Here is a 17,428-nt window from a genome sequence, read left to right as displayed (position 1 = left end):
TTATAAAGCTTATAAATACATTAATTTTACATAGGCACTATTCGTAGCAGTCATGTGCTGAGAAGTTGCGGGGTCTTAAATAAAACACTCGTAATGAGGAGGCGCGATCATGGCGGACGTGTTGAGTGTTCTTCGCCAGTACAATATCCAGAAAAAGGAGATCGTTGCGAAAGGAGATGAAGTTATTTTCGGAGAATTCTCCTGGCCAAAAAATGTCAAGACTAACTATGTCATTTGGGGGTATGTATGCGCTTGCTCTGCTCAGTTGTTCGTGTTGTTTTGAGCTGAGCTGCTTTAGCTGCTAATGCGCTACTGATGGACTCGTGTGGAGAAACTCCTGTTGTGTTGAAATGCTCATGGAAAGGAGAAGCCGTACAGTATCTGCAAGCTAGTGTAAATGCATATATAGACCCCGATAGATTATAACTAATATTTTGGCTGTTGCTTAAAACCCACTGAGTTGTTATCCTAGAAAACATCGTAGGCTTCACTGATGCTGCGCGACAACTTCTCATTTGTTACTGTTGAACCATTGCCATTAGTCTGAGTGAGAGTTTAAAACTTTGTAATCAATTGCTAATCACTAACTTGGTATCACGAAATAGGATCTAAAAATTGCCAAGAATGTTTTTTTGTGCATGCTATACCCTGAAGTAACATGTAAATAACATGGAGCATGGATATTTTTTGAGACGTAACGTTATGTAATGTCTCAAAGCAACGTTACTAGAATGTTAATACTATCACTGTAAGTTACCATGGAATAACCACAATCCTTTTTTGTAAGGTTCTTCTGTTATTGTTGTTATTGTTCTTCAAAACAGCTGACCATGTTATGTTTGTAAAGCCTCCTGATCTCATGTGATGTGTTGTGTCCTATCTAGGGTTCATACAAGATTGCGTTTTGTAACGTATTTAGGTGGAAAGTATATCTTAATAAAAAAGGGTAAAAATGATTGGCTTGCAGGTTCAGTTAATTCTTCCTTTTTTGTGTCTGGTAAATTTAGCTGTCACCAGAGAGACTACTTGTCAAATATGTGTTACTTGTCATGTACAGTAGAGGTAGAAAAATTGATCCACAATTAAAAAAAAAAAATTCATAACCTTACAGTCTCACTGATGTTATAAAATAAAAAATGCTAAATAGACTTTAACCTCGTTTCATGTATGTATAAATAAATATGTATATATGACATGCAATTTAATGTCATTACAGAACTGGAAAAGAGGGACAGCCTAAAGAGTACTACACTCTTGATTCCATTCTTTTCCTGCTCAACAATGTGCATCTTCCTCATCCGTCATATGTGCGGAGAGCTGCAGTAAGTAAAATGATTATATGTACTGTATGATTTATACCACAGTTTTTTAATCTTTTAGAGGCCACAGACTTTCATTTGATTATTTTCATGGAAGGGATCCCATATCCTTAAATGCAGGTTTTAATTAAAGTTCATTCACTGTTAGAAATTGTCTCCATGGTTTTCTTATATAATGTATAATGTGTTCACATTTTGCATAGTTGATTGGAAAGTAAAAGTTAACGCTGTTCCTCTGATTGCAGACAGAGAACATCCCTGTTGTAAGACGACCCGACAGAAAAGACTTGCTATCCTATCTCAATGGAGAAAGCTGTAAGTGTGATGAGAAATCACAGACGTTACCGTATTCAACTCATTAGTAAAGCAACATAATTATTTATCTGTTTGTAATTAAAGTGGCATTTAATTTAATTTTACAGCGTCATCAACGAGTATCGACAGAAGTGCGCCCATTGAGATTGGTCTTCAAAGGCCGACACAAGGTGTGTGGATTTTTGTGTGTGGCCATAATCAGGATGTTTATTACAGGGCACGTGATAAAAGTCTGAAACATAGTTTGAAAAAGTTTTGTCTTTAAAGATTTGAAGTAGTTAAAAGTGAAGAATCACCCATTTACTGGCATTAATTTACAATTGTTTTGTTTTAACAGTTAAAAGAGCAGCGGATGAAGCGTCGTCAGAGGCTAAAAAACCTCGGGTAGAGGTGAGAAACATTTAAACAAGGATTTCTTGGCTTTCCATCTAAAATCGTTACTTGCATTTATATTGCTGAAAAGCAGCGCTAAGATAAAGGATTCTAATTTATGATTTTAAGGATGAAGAGCGTGTGCGTCTGGATAAGGAGCGTTTGGCGGCTCGTCTCGAGGGTCACAAGGAAAGCATTGTGCAGACGGATCAGATCAGGTATGATCAAACTGTCAAGTGTTTTAAAGTGCCCCTTTTATGCTTTTTCGGATATTACCTATTACCGTGCTGTGTGTAATATAGCTGTTTGTGAATGTAAAAGTTCTTTCAAAGATCAAAGTGCAGATAAATGGAGTTATTGTCTCCTAAAAGAAGAAAAATGATTCTGAAATTCCTGAAACGAGTCGTCAGTAATTCCAGTCTTACTTTCTGCACGAACCTGCATGGATTTTAACAATTCGCAAATTGCCAGTCTATGGTCTTTATTGGCTGCTCACGAATAACGTCTACTTTGACCCTCAAACACTGTAGTTGTAGTTGTAGCTGATGCCTGGAAGAGTTTGGTTCCTGTTGTCGACATGTGAATCAAATTCATGTTTGTCATGCTCATGTCTACAGGCGCCATTACTTGCAATTAACTTAAAATACTCCGTCATTTTTGGTCATACAGACAAGAGTAATGCAAACTATAAAGGGTCTACTTTTTTTCTTTCTTTTTTTTACACACAATAACAAAACGTTGTGCTTTAGTAAAATAATGGGGCTTTCTTTTGATTCACTCACAGTGAACTTGAGCGCATCACTTAAATGAACCGAAACTCTTGAATTGTATACTTGCCTCACAGACATGAGAAATATATCTATATAAAGCTTGAAACATCTACATTTAAATGAACAGGTTCAAATGAAAAATAAATATTCTCAGATTAAATAATCCGTATGAAACGTGAATATAGGCACGTCCACTACTGAGGAGTTGACGAGTCAGCATCGTCCTTTTTTTTCACGACACATTCATAACATTTGCCGGTGTGCTGAGGCAAGCTTTATGTGTGCATTTGAGTGCTGCTTAGCCTATGTATTTTATATAGGCAATTAAAGGTACATTATTATGATTAATGGCTTATTAATATAAACGTGCGATTAGTCGACTAATGGCTTAAATCAGTGTTTCTCAACCCTGCTCCTGAAGGACCCTCAACACTGCACGTTTTCTTTGTCTCCCTAATCAAACGCACCTGATTGAACTCATCAGTTCATTATCACATATATCCCCATGTTTTCTTATCGGGCCAAAAATAATATTAAAAACGAACATATATCTGCCAGTACCGATATGGTGGCCGATATATCGTGCATCCCTAAGGAGAAACACAGTGCACAACAATGCAATCACTCAGAAGACTTTAAATCTACAAATCGCCATGGTTTTAACTGGGGGTTATCTTGTTCTTAATGTATGTGTGCCCAGTGAACAATATGGAAGACCAATGGTTAATTTTAATAAAACTTAGTCAGAATATTTAAGTTTTAATGTATAACAAATGTGGTTGTTACCATTTTTTACAAATGTTTTTGTTAGTGAACATACAGTAAATTTATATCGGCATCCTAACTCAAGCTACTGACAAATGTACATTTATTTGAGACAAAACATGTAATATTATTATTGCAGCCTGCACTGTAAACTGTACCAAAGATATGCGTCATCAAAGTTATGCAACATAAACCTTTTTTATAACTTGAAGCAATATCACCCGTTAGGACATGCAGAAATTAAGAAATTGTTTCTATAGTTTTTGTTTCATATTGGAGTCTGTATCTGTATTTTGTATTTATTGTTTATAAAAAAAAGGTTATTTGTTTTGATTGCAGTTTTGTAAAAAGGATTAGTGGCCTTGAGGGTTGGGGGGTTCAAAGGGTCAATTTTCTTTTGTTCTTTTTATTGTGAAGAAACCTTAAGATCACATACATTTGCTTAATCTATGAAAAATCAATTAATATTGATCCCAAAAAAATTTTATATTAAGGAAAAATGACTGAAAAAGTGTAAAGAATTAGAAAACCCGAACTCCTGAAGTGTTTGTCATGTTCTGACAATAAAGAGTAGTTTATTACCACAATTAATGATCTAATTTCTACAACTTTCACTTGGGAGCAAAGATCCGCCTTAAAAAGATTTGACATTTATTAAGATAGTTATCCATATCGACTGATATGAAAAAGTTTATCTTGATAATTATTTTGGCCATTTTGTAAACCTGTTGTAGGAGACATCCAAAACAAAATTAGGAGCCTTTAAAATGGCATAATTGGTTCAGGGTCCCCACGGGTCCTTGAAATCCTTGAAAAAAATATTATTCAAAAATAAAGTCTAAACATAGGGCTGGGCGATATGGCCTAAAAAAAAATCCCATTTTTTTTCACAAAAAATACGATTTACGATTTAAATCGATTTTTTTCTCTCCCTACTTAAAATCAATCTGCAGATGACAAAGAAATTGTTCAAAACAAGTTTTAACTTTATTTTGTTTTAATATTCCCTTCTGGGATTTGATCTCGATTAAAGTGCAATCAGAAACAAGAAGCGAAAAAGACAAGAGGACAGGCCCTGTCTTTGAAAACAATGAAAATGTAACATAAAATAAAATGGGTGGATTGGGATTGGGGGGATGTGTAAAAAAACAAAAAACTTGCATCACAATAAGTGTATTGTGATTGTCAAATTATTTGGTAACTAAACATAATTTTATTAAGTTTACTGGTATGCTACTGTTTTTATTATTGCTTAACACAAAATTCACAATTTCACTTAAATTCTTGTGATTTGATTCTGATCTTTATTCAATATAAATTTCTTTGGATAAATATTAGGTACAGTAGATACGTTAATGTGTTAATTGTTCTAAAAAAAAAAATCACCTGCTGTAAACATACGGAGAGCCCTGTCAGCTGGTATTATTAAAGGTTAAAACTAACTCAAATTAAATATAATGCGTTTTTTATAATAACAACGTTATACTATTTTAATGATATAGGTAAAATTATAATAAATGTGTAATATAGTTATCATATTGTATATATACTCCTCTCTATAGCAATTATTTTAAGTCCACATGCGTGCTATGGGTCATTTAAAAGGCATCCTGAGGTAAATGTAACGTTACGTGACATATGTTGTTCTCCAGCTGTTTTATGGACATCTTTCTGCGGTTGAAAAACACTGATCGATCGATTTTATTACATCTCGGTAAGTTGGTAGTAAAGAGTAACAGATGATCGGTTCACGTGCCGCTTGAACTGAGATCTGTCAGCGTTCTTTCACGTCACATTTACAAGCGCCAAAACGGTGTTTGTTTGAATTTCGTAATAAAATTGACAGAATCTGAGAGCTGAGAATCTGTTTCATATCGATAGTAACCTGCTCTGTCTTGTCTGTTGGTGTCAGTGTCCTCTTTTTTTCTCGCGATTTTTCTCTGCGTGAGAAAACGGATGCGTGTCGTGAGAGCGTTTAAAAAGTGACAAAATTGCGTCTCACAGTGAACTCGTGAGAGTTGGCGGCCCTGCAGATTCAGTTTGTAAATGTTTTCGGCGGGTGTGCTTCTGCTGCCGCAGTCTTGCTCATTTGCCATGTTGTTTGTGCATCTCTATCATGGCAAGCGCTGAGCCCGGTCGGAACTACGGGAGCCCAGATGGGAGCGTCGGTGGTTGTTAAAGAGAAAACCGATTTTCATTTTTAAAAAAACGGCGTAATCTACACATTCGATTTAATCGATAAAATCGATTTATCGCCCAGCCCTATCTAAACGCATTATAAATGTTAGAAATGTATTGCTAAAACATATTACAAAGACTGTGAACTGTGAAGTACTGAATTGTGGAGTTAGACCGTTAAACAGTTTTTCACCACTATTTTCCGGATTTTTGGGCGGGTCTAAAACAAGGCTCGATGACGCACTGGAGCCCCTGAGCTCCTGGACAAAAAAATGCCATTTTATTCCTTCCGGTCCGCTAATGTGTTATTTCACCTACACTTCTTGGCTTGTGCTTGATTTACCTTAGTTACGCACATTTGTGCATTACGATTGATTGATTGATTACGTCAAGTGTTTCCCGCGTGAGGTGCTTTGTGCCATGACTTCACGCTCGCACGAAACTTCTACGATGGTACCTCAGCGTTTCATAGACACACCGTGAAACATTGCAAAAATAAGCTGAAACCGCTGAAACGTGATGCCTGGAAAATGCAAGTTTCAAGATATTTGGAATGTTTTATAATGATCTGCATATCATGTTGTGATATGTTTGCAGTGCTTACACCGAACCCAAATATGTTCAGTCAATAGCCCTATTCGGACGGTTATGGTTTCTCATGGGGTCGTAAGGTATTTTCATAATTTAACTTACAGGAGTTGGTCTGTGATTTTATTGCCGTCCGAATCCAGAATGTCAGTGTTTGTCTCCCATCACCCGCGTCATTTTTTTGTTTTGATAAACACCAAGTTCGTGTGATGGTTTAATTGCCATCCGAATCCACATCTCGAGTTTACAAGAAGAGATCACTTAAAAAAAAAAAAAACTGTTTAAATCCTTTTTGATCTCTGCCGATCACCATACGTACGATAACTGTTGAGCTAAACTGTAATTTTAAAGATGTACTTTATTACTGAAATGCTGGAAGGTATTTACAAGAAATACAACCCCAAATCAGAAAAAGTTGTGACATTTTGTAAAATGCATTAAAATCAAGAATCTGTGATTTTGTTAATTCTATTTAAAACTTTATTAACTGACAAAAGTACAAAGAAAAGTTCTCCAATGTTTTCACTGACCAACATAATTGTTTTTTGTAAATTTGAACAAATTTTGATTTTGATGGCTGCAACACACCCCAAAAAAGTTGGGACAGAGACAAAATAAAAGTGAAAAGATTATCCAAATTAGATTGTTCAACTCTTTTGAAACAGTCCGCAATGAGCAGGTGAATTGATAATAGTTGAGGGTATCGTGTTTGGGTGTAAAAGTGCTTCTCAGTCTTTTTAAGCAAAGATGGGTCATGGCTCATCACTTTGTGCCAAATATCATGAGAGAATTGTCAAACAATTAAAAAAAATCACATTTCTCAATGCAAGATTGCAAAGAATTTAAGTCTTTTATCATCTTCCATACATAATATTGTCACAAGATTCAGGGAATCCAGAGAAATCTCAGTCTGTGTTGGGTAAGGCAGTAGAGCTCTGTTGAATGTGCGTGACCTTTGAGCCCTCAGATGGCATTGCACAAGATACCATCATGCTAATCCGTTAAATAAAGCCACATGTGCTCAGGAGTAATTTGGAAAACCGTTTTCACTGAACACAGTCTGAAGCTGCATCAAGAAATGCCACTTGAATCTCTGTTACGCAAGGAGAAAGCTTTACATCTGTTCTATGTGGAGATGCCGGCGAGTTCTCTGAGCCTGAGCTCATCTCAGATGGTCTAGAAGACAGTGGGAATGTGTGCTGTGGTCAGATGAGTCAATGTTTCAGCTTGTTTTTGGGAGAAAATGGACACGAGTTCTCCGTCCCAAAGACGAAAGGGACCAACCAGACTTTCACCAGCGACAGGTGCAAAAGCAAACATCTGTGCTGGTATTGAGGTGCATCATTGCAAACGGTATGGGTAACTTGCATTATTGTCAAGGTACCATTGACATGGGGAGGCATGTATTTGGATTGTACAGAGACATAAACTGCCATCAAGATGACATCTTTCCTGGGAAGCAAGACAATGCCAGGCCTCATTCTGCACATGCTAAAACTGAGTGGTTTCTAGACACTCTGCACCATAGAAGGAATGTGCCTGCCTGTTTACTGCAGTCCAGATATGTCTCTTATGGAAAATGTATGACCCATCATGAAAAGGGGAATCAGGCAACGATGACCACAGACTGTTGAGCGGCTGTCTTGTATCAGACAAGATTGGGCAAATATTCCACTAGCAAAACTCCCAACAATTAGTAACCTCAACTCCCAAATGATTAAAGTGTAATTAAAAGGAAAGGTGAAGTGACACAGTGGTAAACATGTCTCTGTCCCAACTTTTTTGGGGTGTGTTGCAGCCATCAAAATTTGTTCATATTTACAAAATACAATTATGTTGGTCAGTGAAAACATTGGAAAACTTTTCTTTGTACTTTTTTCAGTTAAAAAAAGTTTAAATAGAATAAACAAATCACAGATTCTTGATTCTAATGCATTTTACAAAATTTCCTAACTTTTTTTGATTTGGGGTTGTAGATTTAATTACCCGCTCCACCTCAGTGAACCAAAAGGAGAAAGAGAAAAAAGCATGTAAACATTTGAAACGCGCTGTTATTGTGACAGCAATATATGTTCCAATTTTAAAATATGTAGGCTATTATGCACAACATAAAAAATACAAACCATGCATCTTTATTTTAACCTCAAGAGGCTGCATTCACTTTTTTTTAAAAAATTACATCCTTTTGAGAAAATGCAAGAATATAAGAACCATTTCGATTCGAATATGGCATACGCGCGTCTAGCTTCCTATTTTTATAAATGAGAATTAAATAATAAAATTATACGTTATTTTATTAAATAAAATACAAATTTATTCGTATTATTCCAAGCATATGACATTTTATGTACAGCAGACAGTCATGTGATTGACCACGTGAGCAGCGCGTTCGTGTGTTCGTGGACTTACAGAACCCGCTCTACCACCGTCTATAAATCGCCATCCGAATGCATGAGTTTTATCACTGAGGTGCCATGCATGATCCAAATTTATTTTTACAGACCTCCACAACACATGAGAAACAATTAATGTCTGAATAGGGCTTGTACATTGTTTTCAATAAACATAAAACATTTGTAATAATCTGTTGCCCAAATATTTTATGTAATGTTGAATTGCTTTGCTTGTTAAGATAATGTAAACCCATGAGGCAAGAAAAACTTAAAAGCATATTCATATATCTTAAAAGTGCTTTGTGTAATATTTAGGAGGATCTGTGACAGAAATGCACAGAAATGCAATCATATACATAACTATATTTTCAGAGGTGTATAAAGAACTTACACAATGAACTGTTATGTTTTTATTACCATAGACTGAGCCGTTTCTATCTACATACATCGTGGGTCCCCTTACATTGAAATACCCATTTTGCGCCACCATGTTTCTACAGGAGCCCTAAACGGACAAACGCGTTTGATTCGTCACTGTTGTTTTTCGTGCAAAGAAGCAAGCTAAAGTCAGCGAATAAAACACTGACACAATGATGAACAAGTAACAATAATATTTGCAATAACCTATTTTACTGAATAATTAATTAAACAATCTCTTCATTTATCTTTGTCTCAGACCATAACTTCTGTTGGTTGCAATTCGCAGCCTCACCACTAGATGCCGCTAAAAATTACACAGTGCACCTTTAAAACTTCTGGTTGCATGAGCCTAAGCTATTTTCAATAAAATCCATGCAAAAGTTAATATACCGAATATTCCTCAGTTTTATGCTCAACAGAAATACGACAAATAGGATATCAGATCTCGGTCATATTGCCAAAAAAGCTTTTTTGCATAGTCGTTTGACACAACTAACTGTAACTGTAACAATGTATCTTACTAGGTTACACGATGTAACCTTGCTCTCACTTGAAATGTGTCCCTACATTAAGTCCTTGAATTTGAGGATATTGGACCTGGAAAGTCCTTGAAAGGTCCTTGAATTTGAAGTTAACCAAGGTGTGGGAACCCTGTTGGTTTATCACTGACTATGGGAGTTCCTAATACATACAGTAGATCTTTCAGACAAGTTTGTAAAAAATGCAATGCAAGTGATTAATGGATTCTCTAAAGAGCTTTTTATCATTTGTTGTTAATATTTTAAAATGTAATTCTGGTTTTATAAACTCAATAAAGCTGTGCTGTATATTGAATATAGTAAAAGATGAAAAAAGTTAGTCTTTACTTGTGACCCATAACTGCTTAGTTTTCCTAAATTAAGGCTGCGAGTCCCTCAGTTTAGCTAATCCTATTTCTGCTGATCTTAGGTCTCTGTCAGAAGCCATGTCTGTGGAGAAGATTGCTGCCATCAAGGCTAAAATCATGGCCAAGAAGCGCTCTACTATCAAGCCTGACCTGGATGATGACATCACCCAGAAACAGAGAAGCTTTGTGGATGCAGAAGTAGACGTGACCAGAGACATTGTGAGCAGAGAAAGAGTGTGGCGGACGAGAACGACGATTTTACAGAGCAGCGGCAAGGTAAGCGAGTACAAGCGGGAAAAAACAAGGGCTCTTCAACAGCTTTTAAAAAAAATAGATGCCATCATCGTCCCTCATCTTTCCTTCCGTGAGAACAATTCAATTTTGTAATCTCTATTCAATAATTATCCTTTTTGCCACAGTAATATTTCAAATTAATTCAACTGAGTTGCAACAAAAAATAGGGAAAATATATTCCAAGGTGTTAATCTATGTAAACAAATTGGTCATTGTGTATGAAAATTAGGGATGCACCGATACTTAGCTCGTGTACCCATTAAAATGCTCCGATACAGCGCAGCGTGTGTACAGTGCTTGAGACAAACAAATACCGACAACAGAGCAAACATTGAGCACAATAAATATATCAGAGAAATGTCTATGAAGAAAATGTTTAGCATGTTAAACAAATGATATGTTTACGCCAATATAGTTGATGTGAGTGAGCTGATAAACGAAACGCGCGATTCTCGATTTTAAATCAAATTGATTCGACGTATGCATAGATTTGCTTCTAGTTTACTGTTTTGTTACTTTTTTTATTTGACTGCGGTAGACATTTTAATGGGTCTTAAAGAAAAAAATCCCACTGATTAAATGTGAATCTTGCTGCTTGACACACAATCAGCTTCATTAAAAGTAAAGAAACTAAATGATCTTACAGGTGCTGTTGCCGTTGTCTCCTATTGCTCTTTGACTTTATAAAATTAGCTGATGAGCTCATATCTGTTGCTTTCGGTGACGAAAATTAAATCTGTGGTACTCCATTAAATCTGCATAAAGTGCGGGAATTGAAGATCGGATTTATATCCGTTTTACGTAAACACATTTATGTGACCAGGTGTAAATGGAATCGTTTTGATAAATCAGATAGCTATCTGAGCAGTAAAAACGCATGAAGTGACTAGGTGTAAATAACAGCCCATAAAAGACTGAATTTTTTTTGGTCAAAATACCACAAAGATGAAGCCTGAGCGAGAGATTTTGCTTTGCGTTACAACTGGTTACACTTGTCGCTTGCGAAAACCAAATGTCGGCACCGTGGGTGGAAACGTGCAGATTAAGGGGTGGAAATATTATAAAAAGATCTCCTTCCTACGTCAGAAGGGGAGCAAAATCTGATCCTAACCCTATTTTTTGACATGCGTGCAGGGAAAGGCTTACCAAAACCGTTACCGGGGTGTCACTTTTCACGTTTTCTGGGTTAGTAGATGCACTGGGGACCTGATTATAGCAATTAAACATGCAAAAAGTCAGATTTTCGTATGTCCCCTTTAAAAAATTTTTTTAGCTGCTGTAAAGCGTAACACCAGGCCGTTGGTGCCCTCTGCAGGCATTTGTTATAATACATAATGTTAATGTTACATAATTTTATATAATATTATATACAGTAGTCAAAATTTGAAGTGGATCAAAACCTTTCATCAAAGTTATACATTAATTTTGAACAATACCCGTTCTTGTCTTTGAACTTTGAAAGTTGAACAACTTTGAACTTTTTTGATCCACTTCAAATGTTGACTACTGTATTTTAATATTTTAACACGTTGTTGTTCAATAAAACCATATGATTACTTGATTTTGATACTATTGAACCAAATATAGTTTTCTCATTGTTATTATATGTATTATTATAAAAACATTTTAAATGCTATTGTTTGCTTCGGTATTTTGTTTGTGGTAATAAAAATAAACCTGATTAATCGTCAAAATAATCGATCGATTACCGAAATAATCATTGGTGACAGCCTTAAACATTTCTATTGAGCTCACTGCAATCATTAGAGTACAAACAATAGGACAAATATTATAGAAAAAATGTACACATTAAATTGTAACTTTAAATAAGGATTATTACACGGCTCTGTAGAAACTATATTCTGATTGGTCATCTATATATATAATATATTTTTTTAAAGTAGTCTTTTAGAATATCTAAATATATTATATATATATATATATATATATATATATAAAATATATATATTTTTTAAAGTAGTCTTTTAGAATATATATATATATATATATATATATTTAAAAAAACAAATAAGAGAGAAATCCTGTCTAAAACAACAATAGGAATCAAAAAGCTTTTATGTATTTATATAGGAAGCTATGGGAGCCTACAGGCGCTTACAGGACATTTCACACAATTATATATTTTTAAAGCCACTAGATGGCGCTCTTTTACTGAAATTTCTTTTTTTTATTATTATTATATTACTTCTAATGGAAAGATGGCTCATAAAAATTATATAATTAATGCAAAGTATCATAAAAAAAACTCTTAAAAATTCTAAATAATAATCAGAAAATATTATAGAACAAAAATATATTTGATTGGTTATCCTGGGAAAAAATAAAGTTAAATTTTAAGGCTTCGTCCGTTTTTGACCGGGAGGAAGCTAAGTGTAACCCATTTACGAAGAAGCCCAGAGGGTTAAAAAAAAACAGTATGGTCAAAAAATTTAATGTCACAATCTCATAACTTGGTTAAAGTCATGTTTGTTGTTTGTGGGGTTACATTGTGATTGACGATGAGTTGTGCACAAAAGAGAAAGACAAGTGTAAGTTAAGAATATAATCTCCTAAACATGTTGAACTTTTGATTTTGTAGAACTTCTCCAAAAATATATTTGCCATCCTACAATCAGTGAAAGCGCGGGAAGAAGGTCGAGCCCCTGAACAGAGACAGACTCAGAACCAAACTCAGGTGGTGAGTACACAACCAAGCTCCTTCAATAGCGTGAGAATGTTTGTCTGTGGTTTCTACTTCCTTTTCACCTTTATTTACAAAAGATGTTCTTTTGATAGCACTACAAAAGGCCACACAGCTTCCTTTTCACTTTTATTTACAAAAGATGTTCTTTTGATAGCACTACAAAAGCACAGCTTTCTTAGTGTTTGGTAAATTGGCCCTGTTTGTTTTAACAGCAGAACGTGAGCTGATGAAGGCCACAAGTTTTACATATGTATAATATATTTGTCCAAAATGGCTAAGTATAATAACTGTTCAACCGTTCCAAAGTATCTCAGAAGAGAGAAAGATGTCAACTTTACCCTCAATCCCACAGTCGCTGTATTAGAAACACTCTTACAGCAGCATTAACTAGCTTTTTATTTTTATTTAATGCAAAGTTAATATAATACAAAGTATAGTATTATAAATGTACATACTTAAAAAAATGTATTAAACTTAAGATTTACGATGCTGATGACCGTCAAAACGCTTCATCACAGTCTGTGAAAAGGGTCCCATCTCTTTCTAATTGTCTTTTCATAGGCCTCATTCCAACTGTCCAATTCAAAATGACTACTATAATAATAATTATTATTATCTTTATTTTATTATTTTAAAATAATTTATATAACAACTGTAAAATTACAATACTAATTTCTTCATTTTCAAATGTTAAACCCAGTCTTATTTTGGCAGCGCGGGTTTCCGGCAAATTTGAAGTGCGTCACCATGTTCAGTTTTTCAGCATCTCAGAACCAATCGCTTCACAGTACATGAAACAAGCTGCTCTGAAACACAGTATTGTATCATAGGAGTGGGCTACATGTAAAAAATATTTGATCAATAAGCGCCTTAAAAAAATATTGCGAAATCCGATTATATCGTCTAGCGAAGTCCAACACGCCCCGCCGGTGACAACACTACGGACATACACCGTTAACACAAGTCGTGTTGAGTTTGGCTGCACTTTATCTAATGATAGCCTGCGATTTAGTTCGTTTAATTTAATGATTGAAACGTTAAAGGTTTTACCTTGGTTGGTTTGAGCTTAAACGAGCATAAAACATTAGCTTTGCTGTTATGTTAGTGTTGCTAATAATTTCCTCACTGTTCTTATCGCATCTGTGTTTGAAACTAATTTCGATTCGCGAGGAGACATGTTCGTTTTTCTTTTGTTCTTTGATCAACATTAATGGTGGCAGCGAGCATAGGCTGTCAATGCACTGATTCAATAAACGGTTGAGAAACTAAAACAGGCCTATGTCTAAGACAAAACCGACTGTTTATTTGATATTTGAACTTGAAAAAAGGTGTACTGACGTCCTTCCGTGGTTGAGACAACAATTCTTCTGATGTTTATTCATGTTTATTTGATGCTATAAATGAACGAAGGATAATTGTGAGATATAATAAATGAGCGGCGGCTCTTTGTATGAGTGCGCAGCTCAGAAAACAGCACGCATGCAGAAGTGTTCTAATCTACTTACTAGCCTATAAACAATATTTCATTCATGTGAATAAATGTGTATAACTATAGGGCTATGTGAAATGTCATTTTTTGATATTGACGATTAACGTCTGTTATAATCGACATCTTGATACTTACGGGACATTGTCGATATACGATAATATCGCCCAGCCCTATTGTATCATAAGCTCATGCATGTAAATGATGAGCGGCAACCTCCCCGTCTTTCTCTTGAAACCAACACGGAAGTGACTTAATCTGCAATTCATCGACTGGTCGCTAGAGACTACATGCCAAAGGGAATCAAATCTGTATCTCCCCTATGTTAAAATGCCCAAATTTACAGTTTTATTTTATTTTATTTTTTTACAGCCTGTTGCAAAAACTTTTTTTGGCCCCATTATATAGCTAATTTTGCCCTTCATGACAACTGTGAGGGGGGTGTCTTTTTTTTTTATAAATTATATTACGCCTTAAAGTTCTGCATAATAAGCGGGTGGCCATTTGAGTGACGGGTGGATTGTCTGTTGTTAGCCGTCATGTCACCTCAGCTAATTCCAGCAACTGAACTTGCCATCTCTGCCGTGTTTGTGCTTTTTCTGGGATTATTTCATACAATTTAGTACACGCATTATACCTTCGCCCACGCCTTTGGATTCCGTCGTTGTGGAGGATCGAGAGAACAACCAGCGTTGTTTTTCAGTTGTTTTCCTCTGTCAACATTTTTGCTGTGCTCTGTGAACACAACGCTCATATTTCTTTACAGTCTATGGTAAATTAACACAGTTGAAACCGATCAGAGCACTGCCTGCGCAATTCTCATTTGGACAAAGCCATATTGCAATATTTATTTATTTATCATGCAGCCTTAGTGTACCTGAATTTAAAAAATGTCTAGTGGCACTCTAATGAAGTAGCTAACCTAATCAATGTATGTTTATGTATGCACTCTTAATTTGTTTTTTCATCCTATAGGATCCAGCAACAAGAAATAAACAGCCAGTCCCAGCTGCGTACAACAGATACGATCAGGAGCGATTCAAAGGAAAAGAAGGCAAGTTGATTTTCACCGGCTTTATTTTTGACCATTGAAGCATCAAATATGTTGACTAAATGGTAATGCTGCAGCAAACATTTTTAATAGAATATCTGCACTGACATTTTTTTTAATAACCTTTTAAATCATTGCCTGGGTGACCTGTTAGCGAACTCTTTAGCTTTATAACCCACAGTTAAGGAAACTCTGATCTGAAATTTACGAAGAGGTACTTAAGTGTATCATCCATTTATGATGAAGCCCTCAAATGGAATTGAGGCTTACTGAAAATTATGAAATTTATTTTTTCAGAAACGGAGGGGTTTAAAATTGATACTATGGGAACCTATCACGGTATGACGCTGAAGTCAGTGACGGTAAGTTCATGTGTTATGCATCCTATTTGCTTTACACACTATGAATGACTAATTTTGTGGAGGTATCTTTTACATTTCTGGCATTATTTCAAGTAAGTTTTTCCTTGTAAGAATGGATTAACTATAATAGCATGGGGTTATTAAACCATGGCCCCATTGTATGGCAACACTGTATTTAAAGGAAGGTGTTTTGTTTCAGCTGAAACTGATACTTGGTGCATAGCACTTAAACAAACATGAATAAATAAATAAAAATTAGTTGGTTGCTCAGTCAGTACTGTACATTTGCACGTGTTATAATTCACTGTTGGTCAATTTAATCAAAAAAGTAGTCAAAGATAAAGTTTGTTTTTAACTGTTTTGAAATTGGTCTTAAGGCTTAGATGTACTCTCAGCAAAGTTTTATTTTTCTTTGTCCTTTGCTTCGGGGTAAACAGAAGTGTTAAAGACCTGATCAATGTACTGCTTTCAAATGCTCCAACGTCCCCCACACTGCAGTGCCAGGAGCAGTAAGAATATGTAAATAATTTCTAATGTTCTGGACATTGTCCTCTAATAGCGCAACACACAACCACAAAAATAAGTGATAAGAGAAGTGAAGTTAAAGCATCTGATCATAGGGATGTGGATGGGTTTGCTCCAGCTCTCCAATTTGGCACTCCATTCATTCAAGTAAAAAATTGTATATGCCACTTCATAGAATACAGATTGCTCCAAAGCAGTTTAGGTGAAATATGTAATTTATTTACTTTATTTAAGCCTAAAAATACCAAAATGTTTACAGAGATTTAAGAAACATTCTAAGTTGGTATACTAGGTTGCCAGTGGGCGGAAAATGTTGTGCTCCTACCATTAAAGCCAGCAAAAGTACTGGGTCACAGACTGCAGATTCTGCTTGACCTAAAACTAGGGCTGGTTTCCGATTCTCAAGATCTTGAATCAATTATCATTATTCGATTCGATCTGATCCGATCTTTGAGATTTAGATAAGTATTTTTGAAAAAAGCATTTTTTCCAGCTGTTACCTGAATTACAGGACTGTAGTTATGCAACATATTGATACTATTATTATAGACATTCAACTGCAAATGAATGGAGTATTGATGCTTGTGATGTAAGATTCCGTAGCTACGGATGTTCAGGTGTCACTCGTAATGCTCACCCTCTCTGCGGTCTTAAGCTTACACATTACACCATCTTTTACTGTCTGGTACATGTTGGGGATCACTTCTTCAGACAGACGTTTGTGAGACACAATGACATAATTTGGTTCCATTACCTTCATAGCCGCCTGAATCCCACGTTCTCAACAACAGAATACGGGCGCATATCTTTGCAAATGAAGCCCGCAATCGCCTCAGTTATTTTGACAGAGCGTGCAGAATTAGTTGGCAGTTGTAGAGTTTGTTTCAGTGTCATCTGTTGCGGTCCGGTGGCGGCTTGGATATGATGTCTTGATATCGCATCATGTGGTTCCTGAGATTAGTAGTATTTCCACAATACTTCACGTCCATTTGGCAGGCTT

At 35.6% G+C, this 17,428-nt stretch overlaps 1 protein-coding gene across 1 annotated transcript in view; it reads left to right on the top strand.

The window, feature by feature from the left end:
• Window positions 1-76: 76 nt before the first annotated feature.
• Window positions 77-17,428, top strand: part of cdc73 (cell division cycle 73, Paf1/RNA polymerase II complex component, homolog (S. cerevisiae)) — a 49,479-nt gene continuing 32,127 nt past the window's right edge. The window contains exons 1-10 of the mRNA XM_077215665.1: window positions 77-240; window positions 1,217-1,322; window positions 1,565-1,634; window positions 1,742-1,804; window positions 1,972-2,024; window positions 2,136-2,224; window positions 10,069-10,282; window positions 12,900-12,998; window positions 15,466-15,544; window positions 15,839-15,903. Of these exons, the coding sequence (XP_077071780.1) occupies window positions 110-240; window positions 1,217-1,322; window positions 1,565-1,634; window positions 1,742-1,804; window positions 1,972-2,024; window positions 2,136-2,224; window positions 10,069-10,282; window positions 12,900-12,998; window positions 15,466-15,544; window positions 15,839-15,903 (969 nt within the window). The 5' untranslated portion in view covers window positions 77-109. The remainder of the gene's footprint in view (window positions 241-1,216; window positions 1,323-1,564; window positions 1,635-1,741; window positions 1,805-1,971; window positions 2,025-2,135; window positions 2,225-10,068; window positions 10,283-12,899; window positions 12,999-15,465; window positions 15,545-15,838; window positions 15,904-17,428) is intronic.

The sequence above is a fragment of the Siphateles boraxobius genome, unplaced genomic scaffold, assembly GCF_051911475.1.
Source record: "Siphateles boraxobius isolate OS27281-9 unplaced genomic scaffold, OSU_SipBor_1 1, whole genome shotgun sequence".
Lineage (NCBI taxonomy): Eukaryota > Metazoa > Chordata > Actinopteri > Cypriniformes > Leuciscidae > Siphateles > Siphateles boraxobius.
The sequence above is the reverse complement of the archived record's forward strand: the minus strand, read 5'-3'. Positions and strand labels throughout refer to the sequence as shown.